The sequence below is a fragment of the Brachypodium distachyon genome, chromosome 1, assembly GCF_000005505.3.
Source record: "Brachypodium distachyon strain Bd21 chromosome 1, Brachypodium_distachyon_v3.0, whole genome shotgun sequence".
Lineage (NCBI taxonomy): Eukaryota > Viridiplantae > Streptophyta > Magnoliopsida > Poales > Poaceae > Brachypodium > Brachypodium distachyon.
Window position 1 is genome coordinate 16,950,744 of NC_016131.3, and position 24,400 is coordinate 16,975,143.

The 24,400-nt window shown below is 42.5% G+C and overlaps 3 protein-coding genes across 6 annotated transcripts; all 3 read left to right on the plus strand.

Annotated features, from left to right (window-relative positions):
* Positions 1–2,425: 2,425 nt before the first annotated feature.
* LOC100843434 (folate synthesis bifunctional protein, mitochondrial) lies at positions 2,426–13,394 on the plus strand. 3 transcript variants are annotated; one of them, XM_003562615.4, is made up of 17 exons: positions 2,426–2,727; positions 3,750–3,882; positions 3,968–4,039; positions 4,126–4,194; positions 4,288–4,359; positions 4,465–4,533; positions 4,608–4,679; positions 4,782–4,847; positions 4,926–4,991; positions 5,073–5,374; positions 5,567–5,850; positions 6,351–6,622; positions 6,699–6,834; positions 7,393–7,523; positions 7,643–7,799; positions 7,887–8,010; positions 9,512–13,394. In XM_003562615.4, exons 1-17 carry the CDS (start codon positions 2,607–2,609, stop codon positions 11,017–11,019), a joined length of 3,654 nt encoding a protein of 1,217 aa, XP_003562663.2. In that variant the 5' UTR covers positions 2,426–2,606; the 3' UTR covers positions 11,020–13,394. The 3 variants fall into 3 exon arrangements, with proteins under 3 accessions (XP_003562663.2, XP_024317483.1, XP_003562664.1); XM_024461715.1 differs by lacking the exons at positions 2,426–2,727; positions 9,512–13,394 and adding an exon at positions 3,537–3,660 and having other exon boundaries at positions 7,887–8,289; XM_003562616.4 differs by lacking the exons at positions 2,426–2,727; positions 3,750–3,882; positions 3,968–4,039; ... (11 more) ...; positions 7,643–7,799; positions 7,887–8,010 and adding exons at positions 8,879–9,100; positions 9,223–9,414.
* Positions 13,395–17,301: 3,907 nt separating this feature from the next.
* LOC100844046 (vacuolar protein sorting-associated protein 27) lies at positions 17,302–20,438 on the plus strand. 2 transcript variants are annotated; one of them, XM_003562617.4, is made up of 10 exons: positions 17,302–17,586; positions 17,717–17,773; positions 17,907–17,974; positions 18,083–18,287; positions 18,366–18,490; positions 18,742–18,817; positions 18,943–19,002; positions 19,065–19,115; positions 19,583–19,661; positions 20,058–20,438. In XM_003562617.4, exons 1-10 carry the CDS (start codon positions 17,509–17,511, stop codon positions 20,147–20,149), a joined length of 891 nt encoding a protein of 296 aa, XP_003562665.1. In that variant the 5' UTR covers positions 17,302–17,508; the 3' UTR covers positions 20,150–20,438. The 2 variants fall into 2 exon arrangements, with proteins under 2 accessions (XP_003562665.1, XP_010235408.1); XM_010237106.3 differs by having other exon boundaries at positions 17,303–17,586; positions 18,369–18,490.
* Positions 20,439–21,295: 857 nt separating this feature from the next.
* On the plus strand, positions 21,296–23,884 carry LOC100844343 (probable calcium-binding protein CML13). The gene is made up of 7 exons (XM_003562618.3): positions 21,296–21,482; positions 21,734–21,851; positions 21,945–21,981; positions 22,068–22,095; positions 22,451–22,603; positions 23,389–23,491; positions 23,592–23,884. The coding sequence occupies exons 1-7, from the start codon at positions 21,480–21,482 to the stop codon at positions 23,654–23,656; spliced, it is 507 nt and encodes a 168-aa protein (XP_003562666.1). The 5' UTR covers positions 21,296–21,479; the 3' UTR covers positions 23,657–23,884.
* The last annotated feature ends 516 nt before the right edge of the window (positions 23,885–24,400 follow it).

Sequence of the window (24,400 nt, forward strand, 5' to 3'; positions counted from 1 at the left end):
AACAAACTTGACAAGAAATGATCCAATTCCCATACTTCTCAGATCACTCTGTACACAGGTATGCTTTGCGTCCAAAGCGTAAGAACGGTGCAGCTACTCCTTGGATGATGCGTTTGCATTACTCTCTCTCTTTTTTTTTTGGTCAGGAGTTGGACCTAATAATCTTGGACCTTGCTTGAGTGCTGCAGTTAGCATATCAGAATCATCAACAACAACTGCGAGTCTGCAACGAAGCCATACGTACGTGCAGTGCAGGGCAACGTCAACGGCTGATTCTCTACCCGTCCATTCCGTTAAACAACTTGATCTTGATGACGAAAAAGAAAGCTACTAGCATAGTAAACATATGCCGCGCGTGTACCAATAGTTAGGCACCCACATCTAATTGTGTGGCCAATAACATTCTTTTAGAAGAAAGACCCTCGCTCCCGATTTCCTTAAGGACATTAGTCAAAAATTTGATTAAAGAAAACCGAGCATATAGTGCAACACTAGAACAGTAATGTTCTATACAGATGACCCCGTGGCGATGCCAAGAGCCCAAGAGGCCCATCAATTACAGATGGACGAATTAGCTTAGCTAGGCAAAAGAAGATACGACGAGAACTCCTCTCAAGTCGGAAACAGCTCAAGAAAAAGACGAACAATTTTTGGGGTGTGCAACGTAATGTAACCGGCTGATCGGGCGAGTTTGGCCACCTGTTACGACGACGCACGAAGAATTGAAGACGACGAGGTTGGAGTGCAATTATTCTGCTATATAATAGACAGATAGTACAAGTAGCTAGATGCTAGGCCACTGAGGCAGAAAAAGGCAAAGGGGAGAAAGAAGGAAGGGTGATGATGTGAAGGATACTAATACTATACGAAGTACTAGTTAATTATGCTTTCATGATAGCATTGGCGCAATCACGCTGAGCCGCTGAGAACAACGTGCACCCACTTTTTTTTTTTCAAGAACGAAAGGTCAACATGAAATGGATTGCTTCATGAGGGTTCCAAATAATCAATCAAATGACTTGTTTAAAACATCTCTGTTCATCGATCGACCAATCCATGCAGAGGGTGATGGCACGGTTTGGACGTGTAAATTCACGCTTTATCTCGGTATCTTTTTTTTGTTGTATTACAAAATGGTACTCCCTCCTATCCATATTAATTGTCTTAAATTCATCCAAATATAGATGTATCTATGCCTAAAAAATATTTAAATATATATAATATTTTGACAATTGGAGGAATCTCAGTACTGGGTATTTTGGGTATTTTCAGATAGGTGTGATCAGGGCAAAAACTGATTCAGAGAGAACTACTACCTCCGTCCAATAATACGGGACGTATTAGCTTTCCTTTAACCAATGGTTTGACCACAAATTACTCTATTAATATATAATTATATGACATAGATTTATATCCATTATATTTCTACCTAAGGATATTTGTTTATAATTATGATTTTGATCACATTAGTCACATATTCATAAAGTAATTTTTGTACAAAGGCTGTCAACCGAACCCGCCCCTTATTGTTGGACGGAGCGAGTAGTACCGTAGCCACGCACACGCATGCACGCACCTGTATCATTTAATTCCCAATCACCAAAAGCGACCGCACGGACGGCACCGTTTCCGCATGGGATGGGAGCCACGACGCACAACGCCACAAAAGAAGCGACCTTAAAATATCTTCCCACTCACCTCTTCTATTGTTATGTGTCATTGCACATAAATAAATTAGTTCTCCAGAAGGACACGAATCAGTCGAAGTTGCCATTTTCCAAATACTAAAGTTTTCTAATGGCACTTGATTCATTCGCGTTTCATCATTTCCCTTTAACTAAAATAATATATTCATCTTCAGAAAATCAAAATCCCACTTGTAGAAGGATAAAGCTGCACTGATATATTCGAACATACTTTTTTTTAAATGGAAAAAAATTAAGCTCTACGTTGAAAATAATAATAATAATCATGCAAGTAATACAAGATGGAGTAGAAATTTAGCCTTTAGCTTTATAAATTCATAACAAAATATAATCATTTGCGGTATCCACAAAATTCATAAAATAAAGGCAAATTGCCATGCAAGCTTTTCTTAACCTTTTATAGACTTAAATATACAGTTTTTACTATCTTTATACCAGAATTTTAGTTTACAAGGATCTAGTATCATTCTCACGTATTCCTAAAAAAAATCATTCTCACGTATTGCTCAGAAAAATAACCATTCTCGCGTATTCCGAGCTGCACCTAACAACCCCCAGGTCATGCATCAGGTATCTCCTTTGCTCACAATACTGGCCCCAGTCCCAAAATGAAAATGCAAAAAATCAACATCAGTAGTGAAATTATTAGCTTGTACCTTTTCCAAGGGGGTTTCTCTGCGTGTGAAGTGCACTTCTTGGACCCCATTTCCCCTCCTCCCTGATTCTAGCTCGCTGACAAATACACAATCCACTGAAAAAGAACAGAGCATGGCAGCTGAGAGGGATAGAAAGTAATACCAAACAAAAGGAGGGGCGCAAAAGAGACTCCCCCCTCTTTTTTGAGCATAAGTTATTAGCCCTGATTCTGGAGCCTGCAGGCTGCAGGCGGGTGCTGCAGCAATGACCGGGGCAGCAATGAAGAGGGGGAGGAGCGGAGCTGTGGGCATTGGAGCCGGAGTGGTGCTGCTGTTCTTGGCCACCGCCTCCTTGGGGGCTAATGCCAACACCGACTCTAACGATGGTAAGTGGTCTCTGCTTCTTGCAATCGTTTTCTGTTCTTCTTCAGGTATCTCTGTTTTTCTCTTTGAAGGAATATCAATAAATATTGTATTTTTGTTGTCTAATAATTGTTGCCGTTCTTCAATTAGTTCGTTTGGGTTGAAAAGGATTCTTCAATTAGTTCTTGGCCCACCTCATTCCCTCCCCGCTTTGGTTTTTTACTGCAATTGTAAAGACGCCATTTTTGGTACCCATTGCTGGATTCCTGAAATTTTAGGTTTAGATAAGAACAGAAGACCGTTGTGCGGAGGAGTTCCCACCCGTCTCATAGGGGGAACTAGAAATTCAGGGATGCAGTACTATGCTTTCCCAACGACCTCATTTGATTCTTTTCTTGCTGGTATTTTTGGTCTATTTGAGTTTTTTTTTTTGAAAAGGTATTCAGAGAGTGTTTTTAGTTTGCCTTAATAGGAATTACCTCTCTTGTTGTATCGATTAACCAGGAAACTATGTTTGTTTAGCTCCTTCTTTCGTCCTACTGTTGTCCTTTGGTCCTTTCTAGATGGAAAACTAAGGGTTTTTGCAGTTTGGGATGGTCAAATAGTTTTCTTCCTCGAAAAAAAAATTGTCAGGGTTTTCAGAAGTTCTAATTGTTTAAGACAGTGAGACCATAATGTTTTCCAGTAAAAAAACTGTTCTTGGTTCTTGTAGAATTTCATTTGGTTCCAGAATCAAACTGATTTTCGTGGACATTTCTTTATAAAATGGAGCTACCTTATGAAGTTCTGATACACACGTGTACTTTCTAGGAAAAAAAACTTATTAGACATCACTAGTTCGTTGGAAGTCAACCTTAAGATGAGTTATGTGCAAAGGATCAATTGCAAGAATTCCCTGTGCAAAGTCAAAGGCACTACTGCAGCACATGAGTCTTTTTTAAACCCAGACAACCAAAGTAGGAATAAAACATCATTATGGCCATTTACCTGCAATTTTGATCATCCAGCATTGCTGATTGTCCCAAATCTTGTTTTTCCTATGCAGTGACGGCCCTCAATGTCTTCTACACAACGATGAACTCGCCACCCCAACTGAAAAACTGGGTGTCCCAAAATGCAGATCCTTGCGGACAGTCGTGGAATGGGATCACTTGCTTGGGTTCCAGAGTGACAACAATGTGAGCTGATCTTTTAGATGTGGTGTTTTTTAGTCACAGCTACTTACCATTCTTATCTGATACTATTTCTCTTAAACCTTGACAGAAAGTTATCCGGTATGGGGCTTAACGGGACTTTGGGGTACAACATGAATCTACTGACTGCACTAGTTCAGCTGTTAGTGAGATCTCTCGCATCTCAAGCATCAGTGCTCTGATGGTTACACTGTAATGTTAGTAAGGTTCTGATCTATTTTTTTGCAGTGATATGAGCAACAATAATCTTGGAGGCAGTGACATTCCTTATAATCTTCCTCCAAATCTCGAGAAACTGTAAGTAAAACTTCTATGTGTAACTCAAGCTGCTCTTATCTTATGTTATATGCAGAACAAACTTTTAGTTCTCACAAAGAACTTGCTCTGCAGAAATCTTGCTGGAAATCACTTCACTGGAACCACACCATACTCTATTTCCCAAATGTTTGCACTTAAGGATTTGTAAGTTGCTTATTTCCTATAAGTCAACATCTGCTGACTTCCTTAGTCATTTTTTTCTGGTAATATCTGACCATACTATGTATTATGTTACTATATTTGATGCAGAAATCTTGCTCATAACCAAATCTCAACCATCAGTGATATGTTTAACCAGCTCACCAATCTAACAACAATGTGAGTGGTTTTCTCTTTGAACAATAATCTACCCAGCTAGTGGAGAAATTGAACCGTTAATTCATTTCACCCAGGGACCTCTCATACAACGCATTTTCTGCTAATATTCCACAAAGCTTCAACTCTTTAACAAGTTTGACAACACTGTGAGTACATTGTTTTCATTTGTTTCTGCATCAATTTGTTTTATCAATAAGAATAAATGCATATGATTACTTCATTACTAATGTAATATAGCCTCTTGTCAGTTATCTGCAGAACAACCAATTCAGTGGCACCATAGATGTCCTTGCCAATCTTCCTCTTACTGATCTGTGAGTTGATACACCCACCACATATTCCATTTCAGAGTTGAATTATCTTACAAATGCAACATTCAATAATCTTTCCAGAAATATTGCAAATAATCGATTCACTGGATGGGTACCTGATAAGCTAAAGAAAATAAGGACTCTCCAGTAAGTCCCAACATTCTATCATACCTGGCAGTTATGGGTATATAGGATAAACCACAATTGAGTCCTCCACTCCTTTTGTAGGACAGCTGGAAATTCGTTTAGCAATGGTCCTGCACCACCACCTCCACCAGGTACAACTTCACCGCCTCAGGGCCCTCAACGGCCTGCTCTTCCAAGTAGGAATGGCAACAATGGCTCTTCCGACAGTGGCAGTAAACACTCGAAACTGAAAGGAGGTGCAGTAGCAGGAATTGTAATATGTTTGTTGGTTGTTAGTGCAATTGTTGCATTCTTCGTGATCAAGAGGAAATCTTGGAAATTGTCAAGGGGACGAGACCCTGAACAGAATGAACCTCTCAGTCCTCTTGCTTCAGGACTTAAACGTAAGTTTCATTGTCTGATTGTCTCCGAGATCTACATTACTGGCTCTTGTGCCCATGAATAAATCGTTAACTCTTCCTTTTCCAATAAGTTGTGCATTTCCTTCCTTCTGTACACATAATTTGCATTTTGCAAAGATGGGTAAATGGCACATGCTGTTGTTCTGTCTCAAAAGTCAAAACTATATTTTTCAGAGATGAAGTCCATCAAGATCATCTCAACAATTGGCAAGGATCAATTGCAGAAGACTGTTTCAATGAGCCTAAAACCTCCAACAAAAATTGACATGCACAAGTCCTTCGATGAAAATGATCTCACAAGCAAGTCTGTCACAAGGAAAATAAGTTTGTCTTCCATCAGAACACCTGCATACACAGTTGCAGACCTGCAGGTAGCAACAGGAAGCTTCAGTGCTAACAATTTTATTAGTGAGGGGTCATTTGGACGTGTTTTCAAAGCACAACTAAACGATCAGAAGGTGCTTCCCTAATTACTTGATTTCAATTATTTCCTGTATTCAACATTACATTATGGCAAATTTTGTAACCATTTCCTTGTACTAACATCCACTGTATTGGGACTTCCTACTGTCATAACTCCTGCTGGTGGATATGCTAAAAAATTCAGCATGCTAAACCCATGTACTATATCTAGAAAGTAAACTGAGATAATTTGCTTCACTTGAACTTTATTTTTATCTAATTGTAACTGCATGCTTTTTTTAATATAATAGCATGGAAGTGTGTTGTAGACATGGATATATACAATCTTGCAAAATACTGTGGTATGCATGATTTAATGGTGTTAATAGGGTTAAAAAGAATCAAAAGTACGGAGTATAATTTTCGTTACCATGACTTGATGACCAATTCTAAAAGAAAACAGTACAAGATCCAATAAAAAATAAAGCCCTTGCTGTTTTCAGATCATGATCCAAATTGGAAATATTGAATTTTCACCATTTGCTGGTACTTCCAGGTCCTGGCTGTAAAGAAAATCAACTTTTCTGCATTCCCAAGCTATCCTTCCGATTTGTTCATTGAGTTGGTTGCAAATATTTCAAGGCTAAATCATCCAAACCTTGCTGAGCTAGTTGGCTACTGTTCAGAGCATGGGCAGTGCTTGTTGGTATATGAATTCTATGAAAATGGTTCTCTCCATGACTTACTTAACCTGGTGGATGATCAAAGCAAACCGTTGTCTTGGAATAACCGTGTGAAGATTGCCCTCGGATCTGCAAGGGCATTAGAGTAAGTGAAACAGGCCTGCCAACCCTTCATTTAGATCTAGAAATTAAAGATCATGTTAATCATGCGAATTTTGCAGGTACCTACATGAGACATGTTCGCCATCTGTGATTCACAAGAATTTCAAGTCATCAAACATTTTACTGGATAATGAGCTTAACCCCCACCTTTCGGATTCTGGGTATGCGGATCTTATTCCTAACCAGGAATTCCAGGTACATGATGTGCACTATGTCCTCTAACTGCATCACTACTTCTGAGGAAATTGTCGCACAATTTACGATTAATCATCAACAGAAAATGACTCTGCCCGCAATGCAGCAGATGGTGCATATTATTAGGTTGTTTATTTTAGGATCTATAGCTCAATGTAACATGGGGCTATGTGAAATATTCGGTATAGGCGAAAATGAGGTGTTGTTCAAGTAACAGAATAAATGTATGCAGGATTGAATAACACTATAAAAACACTCGGTATCAGATGCAAGGCTAGCTATTGTCTTATCATTATCTTGTTTATGTATGGATTATAACTCAATTTAAAATGGTGCTATGTGAAATATTCAGTAGAGGCATGTTGCAATGCAATTACAGTAGCAGAACAAACATATGCAGGATTGAATAACACTTCTCGGTGCTTAGATGCAAGGATAGGTAGTTTCTGATCCAACAACTGAGATGATACAAGTGCGCTGTTCCGTATTCTAATAAACAAAATTAAATTTAGGTAAAGCATTTCTGTCTAGAAAGTAATTATGTAGTGTCAATTTCAGGAATCAGAGGAAAACTCGGGTTATAGGGCACCTGAGTTGACAATGTCTGGCCAATACTCACTGAAGAGTGATGTATATAGCTTTGGAGTTGTCATGTTAGAGCTCCTGACTGGCCGCAAACCGTTTGACAGGTTTGCCAATCACAATCATATACTGCACTATCCATCATTTCTTCCCCAATATGCTGTAATAATAAAAACATATAGTCCTGGGAAGGCTGAATTACCACCTGCTTTCCGAACTGTTTCAGGTCCCGACCACGATCTGAGCAGTCACTGGTCCGATGGGCTACCCCGCAGCTGCATGACATCGACGCGCTAGACCAGATGGTTGATCCAGCACTCCAGGGGCTGTACCCGTCGAAATCCCTGTCTCGCTTTGCCGACGCGATCGCCCTCTGTGTTCAGGTACAATCATAACCGTACAAGGAATCCACCTGTCTGTGCTCCCAGATGTTTCTATACTGCTGACGCTTATCCCGCAACCTTCAACAGGCCGAGCCAGAGTTCCGGCCACCGATGTCCGAGGTCGTCCAGTCATTGGTCCGGCTCGTGCAGAGGGCAAACATCACGAGAATGTCCAGCAGCGAGAACTACTCACGGCGCCACAGCGAATCTGGTGACTATGTGTTATAAGCGATATACAACCCCTGAAGTATTCAGAGAACTTTTGTGAGGTGATAGTGCTAGTGTAGCAGCAGCAGCAGTACAAAATTTACAGTTTGGTCACTGGCATTGCCGTGCCGGGTCTTGGTCTTATTCCTTTCGTTCTGTTCGTCGACTCCGGCAAGTAGATACTGTCTAGCACTCTAGCTGTTGTTTGCGTGGTTGTTGTATCACATTGGCAACCGTTATGATTCTAATATTGAAAGAAAAATTCCATGTGCGATCAGGACAATGGCAGTGATCATCCCGTGGATTGTGTATCATTTCTGTGGGGCACAATTTCGGTTTGATATGGATTTAACCTGTAGAATTGTAGATGGAAGGATTCAGTCAGAAACCAACCAGGGCTTGGAAGAAGATCCCCTGATGTGCTGCAGGGTAACAATGCAGGGGACTCCAGTCCAGCAATCTGGACGAAAGCGATAATGAACCAGATGGTGTGGAAGTGTGGAACCAGTGTCCATCTGCCTGACGCAATGCCTGAAATCGGGAAGAAGCACATCTACAATACCGGCGATTCGTCGATTGCCAACCCGAGCAGCCGCGGCACCCGCCCGACGGGGGAAAAACGCACGGGTTTCGCCTCGCGCTGCCGTCCTCGAAAGAGACGCCGATCGTGTGTGTGCCTCGGCGGCGCAGCGGTCGCGAGTGCTCTTCGTGGGGGAATCCCGTGCGGCCGTGCGGGCCGTGGCCACGCGAGCGAACGGGGAAACGACGGGCCCATCCATTTAGCCCAAACGCTGCGGCCTCTCGGCCGCGTCTTGCGGTTGAGCCCATCCAGCCCTGCATATTTCGGCCGCGCCCCTGTTGCCTGTTGCCGACGATGCCCTTGATCTCGATAACATGGAGCCATGGACTTAAACTAATCCAACCCAGCAACAAAGCAAAGCACAGCCAGCAGCCGCCGCCGCCGCATCGTCTTCCTCCCCCACCTGCCGAGCGACGGTGCCACCACCAACCAACCTACCCTTCTCCGCCGCTCGCCTGTGCTGGGCGGACCAGCGCGGCCGGACGTGCGGGGCGTCGCCCGCGGCTAGCTTCGGGTACGCGTTTCTCCGCTACGCCGCAGATTTAGCTTCTTAGCTCCAACGTAGCAGCACGCTGCTTTTTACTCCGCAGATTTAGTTGTAAAGCGAGGGAGCTGATTCACTCCGCACTTCCGCAGGGGTACAGCATCAACCACGGAGATCTCTCCGCACGGCCTAGAGCTAGATGCAACCTTATGCAGCAGAATAGGCCTGGATCGTGTGCTCTAAGATGCTCCATGCGAAGGAGACAGTCAGGAAGATGTATGCCGTTGCCAAGAACTACTACGGCTACTACGGTGGAGGGCTAGCGGCGCCGAATACGTTTTCAGGTAGCGTTCTTAAAGTTTGAGAGATACCAACATTTATTTCCCAGCTCATTTATACAGTCAAAGATGAGTCCTAACTGAATCACTCTTAATGTAACAGCGTTGGATCTTAGGAAGTCTCTCCACTCCTCAGGGAAAGCGCCTGGGCATGTTAATCTGCACAGTGCCCGATCGTATACGCAATGTGCCGGGGCGGGTGGTTCTGCCGACCAAGAGATTGTGATTGCACTGGGAAGCAATGTGGGAGATAGGATCGGTACGTTCGACAGAGCGCTGCGGCTCATGAGAAGCTTGGGCATAAAAATCACGAGGCACGCCTGTTTGTATGAGACTGCCCCTGCTTATGTGACCGATCAGCCACGGTTCCTGAACTCTGCTGTTAGGGGCACAACTAAGCTGGGACCTCACGATCTGCTGAAGAAGCTGAAGGAGATCGAGAAGGATATAGGGCGCACTGCCGGAATAAGGTATGGTCCAAGGCCAATCGATCTAGACATTCTTCTGTATGGTAACTCTCAGATCAATACCGAGACTCTAATCGTGCCACATGAACGCATCCATGAGAGACCGTTTGTTTTAGCACCTCTTGTTGACCTTCTAGGTTCTTCTGCCGACGATTGTATGGAGAAAAGCTGGCACTCTCTCTCAAAGTGCAGTGGCGGGTTCTTTGATTTGTGGAATAAGCTTGGTGGTGAATCTGTAATTGGAACAGAAGGTATTAAAAGGGTAATTCCTGTTGGAAGTCGTCTGCTGGATTGGCGTGAGAGGACCCTTGTTATGGGAGTGCTTAATGTGACGCCGGACAGCTTTAGTGATGGAGGTAAGTTTCTAGAAGTGGCAGCTGCCATTTCTCAGGCCAAGTTGCTAATATCACAAGGGGCAGACATTATTGATATCGGTGCTCAATCCACCAAGCCCAATGCAACAAGGCTATCTGCAAACGAAGAACTTGAGAGGCTGGTTCCTGTTCTGGATGCAATCACAAAACTTCCCGAGATGGAAGGGAAGTTGCTCTCAGTAGACACATTCTACGCGCAAGTTGCTGCTGAAGCTGTAAAAAGAGGAGCCAGCATGATTAATGATGTATCTGGTGGAAAGCTTGACCCAAATATTCTTGAAGTTGTAGCTGAACTTGGAGTTCCATATGTTACCATGCACATGAGAGGTGATCCATCAACTATGCAAAGTGAACAGAATTTACAGTATGACGATGTCTGCAAAGAAGTTGCTTCTGAGTTATATGAACGGTTGAGAGAAGCAGAGTTGTCTGGTATTCCTTTGTGGAGGATAGTTCTTGATCCCGGCATTGGGTTCTCCAAGAAATCTAGTCAGAATCTTGAAGTTATCAGGGGCTTGGGATCCATTAGACATGAGATGGCGAAAATGAGTTTAGGTGCTTCACATGTGCCAATATTAATTGGAGTCTCAAGGAAAAGATTCTTAGGTGAAATATGCAATCGTGTGGATCCAGCTGAGAGAGATGTTGCTACTGTTGCTGCTGCTACAGCTGCGATTATGAATGGTGCTAATATAATAAGGGTCCATAATGTTGGGTACGGTGGGGATACTGCAAAGGTCTGTGATGCATTGCGTACGGGCATAAGCTGATAACAGAAAATATGCCACCAGAACAGAATCGAGACCAGACTCCAGTTTTGTACAAGAACATGGTGACATATAGTAGCACTGTCACATCATTGGCTTCTCAGATCATACCATATGGAGTGCATCATCACTTAAAGTGATCAAAGCATGCGTAAATAACTATTACAATGAACAAAAGAGTACAGTTTTTCTTGTAGGCCACCTCCTGTGTAGAATCTAAGGAAGCAAAGGTAAACTCAACTCAGATCACCAGAGAGTAACCAAGAAAAAAAGTTCTGAAAGCGGCTAGTAAGGTCTAGATAATTTGCATCTATCCTCGATAATTTTCTGGCATAATTTCTTATGCAACTTTGTGGTATAATTTTTTTTAATTCAACAGCCTCAAAAGGACTTTGACTTCTTTGGACTTTCAAGTTGTTTTCAAGTCCAGTATGTTTGCATTGTTTGTAGTACACAGATCGACATATGTCATGTTAATTGAAGCTATTCCAGCTTTCCTTTTTATGACACTTCTCTTTGTGACTACTTAACTGTGTTTTGTTCTTGTTGTAACCAATGACGAAACTCATGCATTGCAAGTGCCATATGACATTACTAGGGCTCAAAGCTTGTGGCTTGTGATCTAACCAACTTTCCGAGGGTTTTATTCTCTAATTGTGAAACCTTTTATAATGTACTTTGCTTGAAGTTGTCTACTTGAGAGAATTATTTGTTGCTAAAGAAATGATTTCCATCTCTCATGCTGATTTGGATTTTAATTCTCACCTTCAAGAGTGTTTGAAGAAAAAATCATGAAGGTTCGAAAATAAAGGTTTTTGACCCAATGAAGAAACTCATGCATTGCAAGTGCCATATGACATTACTAAGCCTGAAGGCTTGGTGTATGATCTTACCAAGTTTCTGAGGTTTATTGTCTAAATTTGAGACCATTTTAATGCACTTTTCATGTAATGTCTACCTGATTGCATCATTTGTTCCTACACAATTGCTTTCCACCTCTGACAGATTTGGAATTTTTTTCCCGAGAAAACGCAAAAGCTTTGCTTCTTGGACACATTGGATTTTAAATCTGAATATATTTCTTTTCCCATTTCGAAGTTTATCTATGGGTGGTTTGACTGGATTCTCGTGCATTTTATTCCTCCTATGTACCCTGATGAAACGTTATGAACTGGAAGTACCATATGATTATAGTTTGTCAAGATATCGATGCAAGTTTTCTCAGGTGTATGACATTAGCTTTGCATTTTTTTTTGTATTTTAGATTTGTTGTATTAATTGAAGCTATTCCAGCTTGCCTTTGATCTTGTTCTACCCAATGAGGAAATTCAGCAATGCAAGTGCCGTATGACATACTAGGCCTCAAGGCTTGGTCTATGATTTAATGAGATTTCTGAGGGTTGTACTGTCTAAATGCAAGAGCTTCTTAATGTGCTTTTCTTTCGAATTGTCCATTTGAGATAATCAATTGTTTCTACAGAATTGCTTTACACCGATTTGGAGTTGAACTGCTTTGTACTATCCATTTAAATAATATCCATTGAGCATCTTTGTTCCTGCTATGCCCACTGATGAAACATAAGAGCTGCAAGTGCCAGATGATTATACTGGCGTCAAGAATGGCCGTATCAATGATATCAACGCAAATTTTTGTGTGCTTGTCTTGTTTATACTATTGGAGTTTTTTTTTTTGCAGTTTAGAAATGCTGTATAAATTAAAGCTATTATGGCTTATCTTTGATTAAGAAAAAGACCTTGGAACTCCAAATATGTTCTACTCAATGAGGAAATCCATGCATTGCAAGTGCCGTATGACGTACTAGACCTCAAGGCTGTATGTATGATTTAACCAGGTTTCTGAGGGTTTTATATTGTCCAAATGCACGATCTTTTTTAATGTACTCTTCTTAGAACTATCTACTTGAGATCTGCCATTTGTTACTGCAGAATTGCTGTGCACCTCTCAACAGATTTTAGATTTTGTATTGGACCTCGTTTTCTACTGCCATTTCTTGAAGAGTATTCATGGTGTCTTCTTGTGCATTTTTTATTCCTCCAATATCCGCTCATGAAACTTCTATGCAACTGCAAGTGTGGGATGCTTATGCTATCATCAAGAACTGCCGTGTCAATGATATCAACCCAGATTTCTAAGGGCCTGTCTTCTAGTATAGTATTGGGCTTCCCTATCATTTGTTCATGTATACTATGCTTGCTATTTACATAGGTAATTGTTGTTCCTTTCTTCCCACTCTATTCTGTGTCATGTATATTTCCCTAGTACTATTGAGGTCATCCCTTGAGGCTAACGCGTAGGCCTTACGGATATTGTGGTATTGAAAATGTTGTATTGTACTAAATTTGTCTTTTGAACATCACGATATACATGTAAAAAGAAAACTTTCGTGCACTTTTATATACCAATACTTTTTCCTATATTTTTGAACAGTACATTTGTGTTCGCTTGTGATGATGGGTGTGGATACTGTCCACAGAACAAATGCGCAACCGTTCGGACCATAAATCATGTGGCATGTTGTCAAATGGTAAGTGTTAAAATATCTAGCGAAAACTGAAATTCAGTGAAAATTTGTAAACTCGGCAATGTGGACCGTCAGATGATTAACGGGCCACATAGATATGTGGAATTTTTGAACTGCCACTTAAATATGTCTATGTGGAATTTTTAAACTGCCACTTAAATATGTCGTGGGCAGGAGGAGGTTATATGCGAAGTAGATTGGTTGCTTAAAAGTTATACTCCTCCACTTTATGACGCACATTGTCAATCTAAAGGCCCACATCACAAGTTTGTTGTTTTTGTTGAGAATAATTATTTATGATCAATTATGATTAATTATTAGTTAATTAATAGTTAACTAGTCAGTTAATGATGTAACTGTTCGTGTCCCAATTTTGACAAAATTGGGACTCGAATGCTCAAAAACTTGGGACACCAATGCATGTATTGGTGTCCCTTCCCCTTGTATATATATGATCATCATTCAATGCAAAGAACACACAGATTCATTTCACAACACGTTATCAGCTACGTTAGTTCTACAATCACAGAAAATAGAAGAAGGTGAGGAACATGGCAATCTATGATCTGCCTCTTGTTTTTGTTGCTCTTCTTGAGTTCTTCGGCCATGGAGGATACCGCCGCGGTGCTTACCGTGGACGCCGGCGCCGCCTGACTCGTCGTCGGTGGGCTCCTCGCCGCCACTGGCCACCATGCCGCCGGACCACGCCCAGGCCGCAGGGCTACTGCCACGGCAACCAGCGACGGCCCGAGTGCGGCTACACCATCGGCCTCCGCGCCATCGGCCCCCGCGCCATCCACAACGCGCTGCCGGCCTCCTCGGAATACACTCCTTCCATGGAGTGGATGATGGCCGGACCGGCGCCGCCCATGCTCGGAGATGAGGATGACTTCGTGCTCGCCCTTGCACCGCCTCCGCTGCCGTTGTACTGCCCCGTCCATGGTTTCGGGCCGTGCCCGGCGAGGGACGGCACGGCGCTGCCTCTCCCGCCACTGACTCCACCCACCCCGGCCGCCGATCCCGCTCCAACTACCGACGACGACGCCGGAGAAGTGCTGGACGATGTTCACCCGGAAGCCCGGTGTCTTCTCCGCAAATTCGCGGCTGCCATGGCCGCCCACCGCGCCTGTCCGGCCACCGGCGGTTGGGACCCGAAGGCACTCGGCTTCTCCTCCTCCAACGAGGGGGGGGGGCACCCTCCCTCTAACAGCGCCGGCAACGGGGTGGCGAGGAAGCAGCGGCGGCAGCGGCATAACAGCGGCGACGACAGGACGGCGGCGGCGGGATGGGCGGGGGAACCCTAACCCTAACTACCGTCCCCCCCCCCCTATACCCAACCGCCTGCGTCCCTCAGCCCGACCTGGGCCGGCCGAAAGGCTGCCAAGGCCCACGCGCGCGCTCGCCCCCCCCCCCCCCCAACTGGCAAATGCCATTTTGCAAAAAAGCCCAATGTTTTCGGCTATTTGCGATTTGGTCCATGTATCTATTTAGTAGTAGTATTTTCATACTTATAGGTCCCTGCACTTATATTTATTTAGATTCCAGTGGTTTTAGGATGGATTCTTGTTAAAAGACATATTCCTATGTAAATGTCAATGTAAATATTGTCGTTTTCAATGAGTTTGTATGATATACATCCCCTATTACATGTGATATTTACGCTTTTGCAATTGAGATCTTTATTTCTTGCATATTTGAAAGTTTTGCTTCAACGATTAAGTCCCAAAATGGCATAAAAAATGCCCAAATTAGACTTGATTCAAGAAAAAACTTCTTAAGTGATAAGCAAAAATTATCACTATGTGACTACCTCAATTTAGTATATGCGAAACACAAGGACTATAGACTTTCAATAACGGTAAAATGCTAAATGGCGTTGAATGTTCCGTGGGAACATACACTTTATTGAAAGCGGCGAATTATTTCGTGTAGTGCCGAGAGGTCTACATTGTGTCGAATACACACAATGACTACCTTCAACGTGCTTTTCCAATATTAAATTAAAAAATAACACAAGGTGCTACAGTCTTTCAATAACGGTAAAATGCTAAATGGCGTTGAATGTTCCGTGGCAACATACACCTTATTGAAAGCAGCGAACTTTTCGCGTAGAGCTGAGAGATCTACACCAATAATCGGTGATTATCTTCAAAGTGTTATTTGAGGTCTACACTATATGAATTTAACATCGATTAAATCTTATGCATTTTCTTGCAATTTAGTTACAACGATGATCACAATATTTTGGCTTTACCTACTAGTAATTGGCAAAATCCATGGTTTTTCAACCCCATGTAGAACAAAATGACCGGGAAAGAGTTTGATGAACTCGCCCTCGACGGTCGAAACTATCCAACTTGGGCAATGGACGTAAAAGTGAGCCTTGCGTAACGCGGTCTTTCAGCAACCATACAACCTCCTCAAGAGGGACAACCCCACATCGTAGATTTATACAAATATAATGCCTTATATACTATAACGAACCACATCCATGTTGATCTCAAATTAGAGTATCTCATGGAAGAAGATCTATACACACTATGGCTTGCCCTTCAAATTATATATGAACAACAGAAGGCCGTGATTTTGCCTGAAACCACACATGAATGGACTCAACTACCCCTACAAGAATTTAAATCTATTGGAGAGTTCAATCATGCCATTCATAAAAAAAATTCAAAGTTGCAATTTTGCGAGAAGGAACCTTCTGAAGCGGAAAAGATTGATAAGACCTTATCCACTATGCTTCCGGCCGATAGGATCGTCCAGCAACAGTATCGTGCACGCCAATTCAATAGATATTCTGACCTTATCCATGTTTTACTTCTAGCCGAAAAGCATGATGAACTTCTAATGAGGAACCATCATCAGCGTCCTGTATCCATGTTTTAATGAGGATCATTTCCCGGCATTAGGAGGAGCATTAAAGTACCAAAAACAACAATGCCAGGAAATCATTGGAAAGTCCAAGGCATTTCCGCCTCAGATCCACGTACTCAAGAAACTGAACAACATCTTCAGAAAATTATAAATTTGCAACATATTGCAAACAATTTACCAGACGCATTTGTTGATTAAGGGGGAGTGTTGAGAATAATTATTTATGATCAATTAGGATTAATCTATTACTATCTATTAAATTGGAGTTGGTGGTGATGATACGGTCGGGGTCGTCGCCGTAGGTTCACTTCGTTAAAATTACAACCAATATGCCACTGCCCGTTATTTTCTTTTTCTCCAGTTTTTTTCACGATTTTTCCTACTCCATCTTACAATCGACGCCACCACACCCGCATGCCGCAGAAAATAAAAATAAATAGTTTGTGATTTTATTGACCCGTAGCAACACACGGGCACACCTGCTAGTTATTAGTTAATTAATAGTTAATTAGCCAGTTAATGATGTAACTGTTCGTGTCAAAATTGGGACGCGAATGTCCAAAACTTGGGACACCAATGCATGTATTGGTGTCCCTTCCTGTTGTGTATATATGATCATCATTCAATGTAAAGAACACACAGATTCATTTCACAACAGTTTTCACTGCATACCTAGCTATGTTAAATTGCTGGATCAATTCATGCCAAATTATTTTGCTGGATCAGTTGTCTTGAATTTCAACAAGGACTTCTTCCCTGTTACCAGAACGGAGCGGAGTCAGGGGACAACACAAATCTCAGCCGTACATAGGCCTTCGATGGACGGTCCGAAACCGCCCACCGACTTCCGTTCCTCTTCCGGCGTCGCGTATCTGCATTGTGTAATCGAGTAACAGAGAATTCAATCTTCGTCCTCGGCGACTCCCAAATTCGCCTCCTCAGCCCCCATCGCCTTCTTCGGCTCAGATCGACCAGACGCCGGGAGATCGCCGGGGCCGATCCGTCCTCCGCGAAGCCGCTCCGGATCAGGTCCGGATCAGGTTTCGCGGCAAGCAGCCGGCGGGAAGCCATGGAGACGCCGCCGCCGTTCCAGGAGTCGGCCCACTGCGACGTCTGCCGCTGCACCTTCTCCACCTTCCGCCGCCGCGTACGCATCCTCTCCCTCTCCCCCCTGACTCATCCGGACGGGGATTCCTTCTTTTGTTTGCTATGGATCGAAGCATAGATCGGCTGAGCTCCATGTTTCTGATTTTCTGACGAGTTGTAAGCTCTTGCAGCACCACTGCCGCAACTGCGGGAGGACGCTCTGCCACGAGCACTCTTCGTACCACATGGTAAGAAACCCCAAAACCGATGAAGTTTATGTGTAGGAATCATGTTTGCTCTAGGCTCTAGCTCTTGAAGTTCCCGGGGAGTTGGGGTTCCAAAGCTTAGTAGCTTGAAACTGTTTGCTTCGATTGGTTCCAGGCCCTGCCTCAGTACGGGATATACACGGACGTTAGGGTCTGCTATGAGTGCTTCAGCAAATCCTCCAGGTAGCCTGCCCGATTGCTTGAATCTGATTGTGCAGTCACTTATGTTTGGTTTAGAGATAAGCAGATTTTGTTCGTTATATAGTTAAGGTTTCATGTGTAATGTTTCAGACGCGGGGGTGTTCGTAATGAGAGTTCACCCGTGAGCGTCTCTAGTGTGTCTGACTCCTTGTCAGGGTTAAATTTGGATAAAGATGATGCTTCGTCGCCCACAAAATATTCAGCAGCTCAAAGTTCAGCTGCAATTGTAGAGTGCAAGTGTGGAATGCCTTTGTGCATATGCGAGGCACCGAAACCAGAACCTGCACCTGTAAAGGTAAAAGACGATTCAATCCAGTCTATCAACAGGTGTGGTAGGTATGTACCAGCCTAATGAAGTAATGATCCTGTGCAGCAGAATATTAGCACCACTTCCTCAACTGTTCAATCAAACACAAGGCCTAAAAAATCTACTAGCAACCAACAGTCAGCTGATCCAAGTGCCAAGAAGGCTTCGGCTACTTCCAGCAGCAATTCAAGGTATGGTAGACTCCACTTTCAGGCATTGTTGAGATGAGTGTTAAACTTATTGCCATATGTCTCTACAAATCTGCTGGATGCTTTCGCTCTATATGATCAACTTTGTTCGACAAAATCTATATCAGATGTTGTCCATTATCTTACTACCACAATGTTTCCAAACTTTGTAATAAGATTTCATATCTTCATTAGGCACAAATATTTGCCTCTGTACAGATCATCTCATTTCTTTGTGTGCCACACCGTGACAGCTCATTCTTAAATCTTGGCCTGATGAGCAGTGATAGCAATGATAAGAATCTGTCAGACTATGATGTTACTGGAGAGGTATGCTTATGAACAGTTCGATAGCTCTCCTTTTTATTACGTTATCTATCTGGTACTTGGAATATTTCTGACCTGTAAAAGTAGGAGTTTCTTCATCTTCTAATTGAAGCTTTTGTTCCTTTTAGGGGCTAAGGGAAGCAATTAAAAGTGGGGATATTAATGCTGTCAAGAAACTTCTGAGTGAGGTACCTTTCTCTATCTCTTGTTTCATTTTATCAACTTGATTCTCACAATCAACATTGGGCAGGGAGTGGATTGTAACTACTGCGACAAGCAAGGATTTACTTTGCTACATTTGGTATGTAGTATTTCAAGATCTCCATCTCCCTTGTGGTCAACATATATTCACACATCGTACCATTTGCGTAATCTTTTGCTTATATAAGTATAATCATTCAAGAGCAAGTGAGTAACAGAATTTGCAGCATAAGGACCACAGCACTCCCATGCATCACTATGATATACAATATGTACACATTAATGCTCAAAATAACATATTTTGCTGCCCCATGGAATATCCAAAGAAACACTTCACCAGATCAGTTTGCATACTTCGGATTTATTGCTTCCTTATGTGCCAGATGCTATATTTTCTGTATAATTTGAGGACCCCTTTGCATGCCAACATGATTGCCTATTGCTTGCATTTGTAAATAGCTTAGTGGTTCATATCCTTTATTCTGCTACAGAAGATCATGGTGTTGGGCACATATACATATCAAAAGCAAAAGTATCTAATCAATATCTGTCTATGTGCAATTGCAGGCTGCGCTATTTAACCAGACTGAGATTGCCCTTATTCTCATGGATAGTGGAGCAAACATTCAACGGAAAAACGGACAAGGTTGCTTTTTTGTTTCACAATCATTGCCTCATTTTGTCACCGAATGGATGGCATTCATTGTTATAACTTGGAATACCGTACATCTCTGTGTTGTTAAAGTTGAATAATCTTCATCAAATGCCTATTTCCATCCAGCCTGCCATTCTGCTCTAGTTTCCGATAATACCATAGCATGCTCTTGCTACACAGTAGGAGCTAGCATGTCCTCAAGTTCAGTGCTATAACTTTTAACTTCGAGAAGGCAGATAAACTAAGATCAATGCATAAGCAATAAACACGAAGATGAAGGATTGTTCTAGATTACATTGTCCAATATGCTACTTTATGGATCATTACTATTTACTAGTTCAAATTGCCAGTGATAAAATAATTAACGCTCATGAACTTTTTGAGCAGGGGAAACTCCTTTGGATTGTGCTCCACCCATGCTGCAGTACAAAATGCGCCAGAGGATGGAAGAGCTTGCGGCGTCACGAAGGCCCGAGTGAGGCAGATAGCATGTCAAAATTCTATGCTGCATGGTTACAAATAAACTGTTTAACAATTGGAAGCTTCATGCTGGGGGCATGGTCTTTCATTTCGGGACAACACCATCATGTAGTTATCGGAATGTCATGGGTGGTTGTTTTTGCCCCCCTGAATAAGTTATTCTGCTCAATTTTACTTCCTCGTGTATTCATGTTTGGGTATCGTGATTCCTCCCCCGTTCCAGCAGTCCCATGTATATTACTCCAATTTTATGAAATTCAAAAGTATATGACAGCTTCGTGACATTCACACAGTGTCCAATATAAATCTTGAAGTTAGTTGAAGTCTTGAACCATACTTTGATTTCAATACGCATACATATCGTTATGGGAAGAAAAAATGATGAGTACTTTTAGACACTTTTCACATGAATGATCGAAATACTTATTTGATTATCCACGGAGCAATCTGTTACCAAATGATACTATAAAGTAGTCTAATTAATGAGTGTAAAAAAGGTAGTCCAACTAATGTGAAATTAGTGTTCAATTTGGAGGGTTTTAGAGTGTATATCATGTTAGTAGTGTGCAATCAAGGTTCATTTTGCCAATGTCCAAAGAAATTAGTGATTCACTGAATTATAGTTGGATTGACTATACATATTAGTACCTCCGTTCCTAAATACTTGTCGCTGTTTTAATGCAACAAGTATTTAGAAACGGAGGATGTACTGTATTTGTATTTGGTGAACCCGTGCATCTGTCGCCGGTCCTTGGTGGCGATGTTGTGGTGCCACTTGCTGTGAGCTCCTGATTCGATGGTCTACAAGAGTAGTTTGCACCGATTGAGAGTTTTCATCTGATATGTCACCTTTCAAAAATCAAAATTGAAAGCTAGGTCAAACCTCTTGTTAGTTTAGATGCAACACCTGCACCTGGATGAAGCCAGAATAACCGACGGAAGCAGAATGATGTGTGGCGATGATGGAAAAGCTAGACAGCTGCCTTTTTTTTAGAACAGCTAGACACGCTGCTAAAAAGAGAAGAAGAAGAAAAATCTAATGAAAGAACACCGTAAGCAGGCCAGGAGCCCAGGACTCGAAGTCACGGGAGGATTCGGCCATTCGGGAGTCGGGACGCGCTAAAGATACGACTTGGATGACTATCACGGTATCACCGGATACGGCCCAGTACTCTCTTTCTCCTCGCCCCTCCCCAAACGCCGACGCGTTCGGCCAGATCGACGGCCACCCCCAAATTTCTCGCTTCCTCTCGGCGCCCGGCAGATCCTCGCGGACGGCGGCTCTCTTCGTCGGCGGCGCACTCTAATCGACGAGCTCCTCCCTTAGCCATGGTACCTTGTCCTCTCCTTCCTCCTCCTGACCCCCCTCCCCTCCCGCAACATCGCAGCCCAATTCGGGCAGCCACCGAGTCCTTGATCCGTGTCCGTGGCGTGCAACCTTATCCCTGTAGTCACATAAAGCAGCTTATTTTTTTTCAAGATTTGAATTTTCGCATGAACTTTTACTCGCATGTTTCCTGATAATTTCGACTGGTAACATCATCCACATTGATCTTCTTCTGGTACCTGTGTTTGTATTTTAGTCTACTGTCAAGGGGCAGACCAGGAGAGAGAGGCCTAGGGCTCGTGCTCATGGCCTCACGCAACAGAAGAGGCAGGAAATAAAGGAAGCGTTTGATCTTTTTGACACGGATAACTCTGGTAATGGATCTTTTTGTTTACCTGTCCACTTGTTCCTCTATGGTATTGCTTCACTGATCTGTTTACTTTTTTTTATGTGTGCTCGCATATCAGGAACCATCGACGCCAAAGAGTTGAATGTTGCCATGAGGTAGTAATTTCATACCGTTGTCATTTTCAACACCATATTTTGTGTTTGGCAACAATGTATCTGAAATTTGTTGCTTTCGTTTGTAGAGCCTTGGGATTTGAGATGACCGAAGAGGTACCACTTCACTTTCCAAGTCCTTTAGTTTTTCATTTCCTCCGGTTTCGGAGTGCTTGCAATTCTCCCACTCATGTAGGATTGTAAAAATGATCAAACAGCTTTCTGCACACAGTGCTTGCATTCCTGCTTGTTGAATAAACAATGCAATGCTGTATGAACAATCCTAACATGAGGGCACAATTAAGCTGATGTGTAATTCTTAATGATGTTGTGTTGCCCCCAAACATTTCCTTGAGTATTATATTTATGCCATCTAAAAATTAGCTGGTTGATGAATCTGTCCTTTTAATACTATATGGCGACTGTATGAGCAAGTCGTACTGACACACCACCCTGGTTTTGGATATTGCAGCAAATCAACCAGATGATTGCTGATGTAGACAAAGATGGCAGTGGGTCGATAGATTATGAGGAGTTTGAGCACATGATGACTGCCAAGATTGGAGAGAGAGATACTAAAGAAGAGCTTACAAAAGCATTCCGTATTATTGACCAAGATAAAAATGTAAAATTTTGTCTTTCTTCATTTTACGTATTGTCTATTGGTCGGCTACAACTTTCCAGGTGATCGAATGGTTAGCTTTGCAGGCTTAATTTGTCGTTGCTGAAATATGCTGCGCTGAACTTATTTTATAATCTGTTGTGGAAAAATGCACATGAAAACAGGAAAAGGTTGATTAACCAAATAACAAAATAGGCAAAAGCTGGTGGGGTAAACAAGATTGAGAACATGTTGAGAATTCACCGCAATACCAAACGCAGCCTTAGACGGCTGATTAAGTGATTTTTGCTTTAGTAGACAATTGTCCATTTCTTCTTCTACATGCTTAATGGGTTCACAAATTCGTGAGTAGCTAAAGTTTACTACTCCCCTCCAAGTAACAATATGGGTCGTTTTATAATACTACTCCCTCCGTCCGGTATTAACTGTCGCAACTTTGTCTGGATACACGTTTTAGTATCTAGCGACACTTAATACCGGACGGAGGGAGTATTTGCCAGTCAAACAACTTTAGGTTTGCAGAACAAATACCAGCATGTAGGACTTCCATAACGTATACTTGATTTTATTTACAGCAGCATATTTTCATAGAAATTTGCGGTCATAGTGCCCCTTTTGAAACCGTGTTGATTAACCTTGATTATGACTTAAGAGGGTAGTACTGGATATCTCTTGGTGACGTGGTTCAGAATGATAAGTTGATCTTGTAATGCCTAGTAGAGTTCGCTGTGCGAATCAAACACAATACTTATGCTAGACGTGTTCTTACAAACCGTGTGCTCGTGCAGGGAAAGATTTCCGATGTGGATATTCAGCGGATTGCCAAAGAGTTGGGTGAAAATTTCACTCTCCAAGAGATTCAAGAAATGGTTCACGAGGCAGATCAAAATGGTTAGCTGTTTCTCTATATTTTCCAAGAACTTGATTTTTCTGGACATTATCCTATACTGGAAATCATGAGATTTAACTTTGTGTGTCTGGCCCCTCACAGGCGACGGAGAGATAGATTTCGGTGAGTTTGCTAGGATGATGAAAAGGACCAGCTATGGTTACTAGACGGGTGTTACCACCCGCGAGCGTCTGATGGTGTGTAGCGGTTCAATAACCACCGGGAAGCTTGCTTAATGTATGTACTGCTGTATTAACAAACCTGTTGAACTCTGTCTACTTAAAGACATGGTAACATGTTTCTTGACTCGTTGTATCCGATCTTCATCATCTGTCCCATCTCCTCTATACCCCTCGGATTGGAAGCAAAGTGAGGTGTTGAGCCAAGTTTTTAAATGTTCCAGATTTGTTTGCTGTAGGCTATAGCACTGCCAGGGCAGTTGGTGTTTACAACTAGTTACGTACCTGACGTTTTGGCTGCGTGTTGACATGCGAAAGTAGGGCTGGAGAGAATGTGGTTCGACAATACAGGATGGTGCACGTGTATATATGAGTTAAGCAGTAGCACTGGGCACTGGCCGTGTCGTCAGTTTGGACGTTGTCCTGTGGGTCACGGTCTGCTGCCTGCCTGCTGGTACTTTAGTTAGCCGGTAGCTCCGGTCTGGCCACCCACACCAGCTAACAAGTGCAGTTCCTGTTCCTGGGGTAAGGGCAACTCGACTTGGGAGACCCGTTTGGCTAATTCACTTTTGGGTACGCTACTGTCCTAAAAATGTCATACATTTGGTTCGTTTTATTACTCATGTACATGCAGGTCAGGAGAAGAAAAATGTGACAGGTGCGGACGAGCCCAGTGCAAAAACGATCATCCGCCACGACCCAAACCGGCGCAAATTTGGATCAGAAATGGAT

Coding starts and splice junctions, on each gene's coding strand:
- LOC100843434 (XM_003562615.4), top strand. CDS start 2,607: ATGACCGGGGCAGCAATGAAGAGGGGGAGGAGCGGAGCTGTGGGCATT. Junction 4,360..4,464: donor ATGTTTGCACTTAAGGATTT/GTAAGTTGCTTA, acceptor TATTTGATGCAG/AAATCTTGCTCATAACCAAA. Junction 5,851..6,350: donor CACAACTAAACGATCAGAAG/GTGCTTCCCTAA, acceptor TGGTACTTCCAG/GTCCTGGCTGTAAAGAAAAT.
- LOC100844046 (XM_003562617.4), top strand. CDS start 17,509: ATGGAGACGCCGCCGCCGTTCCAGGAGTCGGCCCACTGCGACGTCTGC. Junction 19,003..19,064: donor TCAAGAAACTTCTGAGTGAG/GTACCTTTCTCT, acceptor AACATTGGGCAG/GGAGTGGATTGTAACTACTG. Junction 19,662..20,057: donor TCAACGGAAAAACGGACAAG/GTTGCTTTTTTG, acceptor CTTTTTGAGCAG/GGGAAACTCCTTTGGATTGT.
- LOC100844343 (XM_003562618.3), top strand. Junction 21,852..21,944: donor TTTTGACACGGATAACTCTG/GTAATGGATCTT, acceptor CTCGCATATCAG/GAACCATCGACGCCAAAGAG. Junction 22,096..22,450: donor GATTTGAGATGACCGAAGAG/GTACCACTTCAC, acceptor TGGATATTGCAG/CAAATCAACCAGATGATTGC.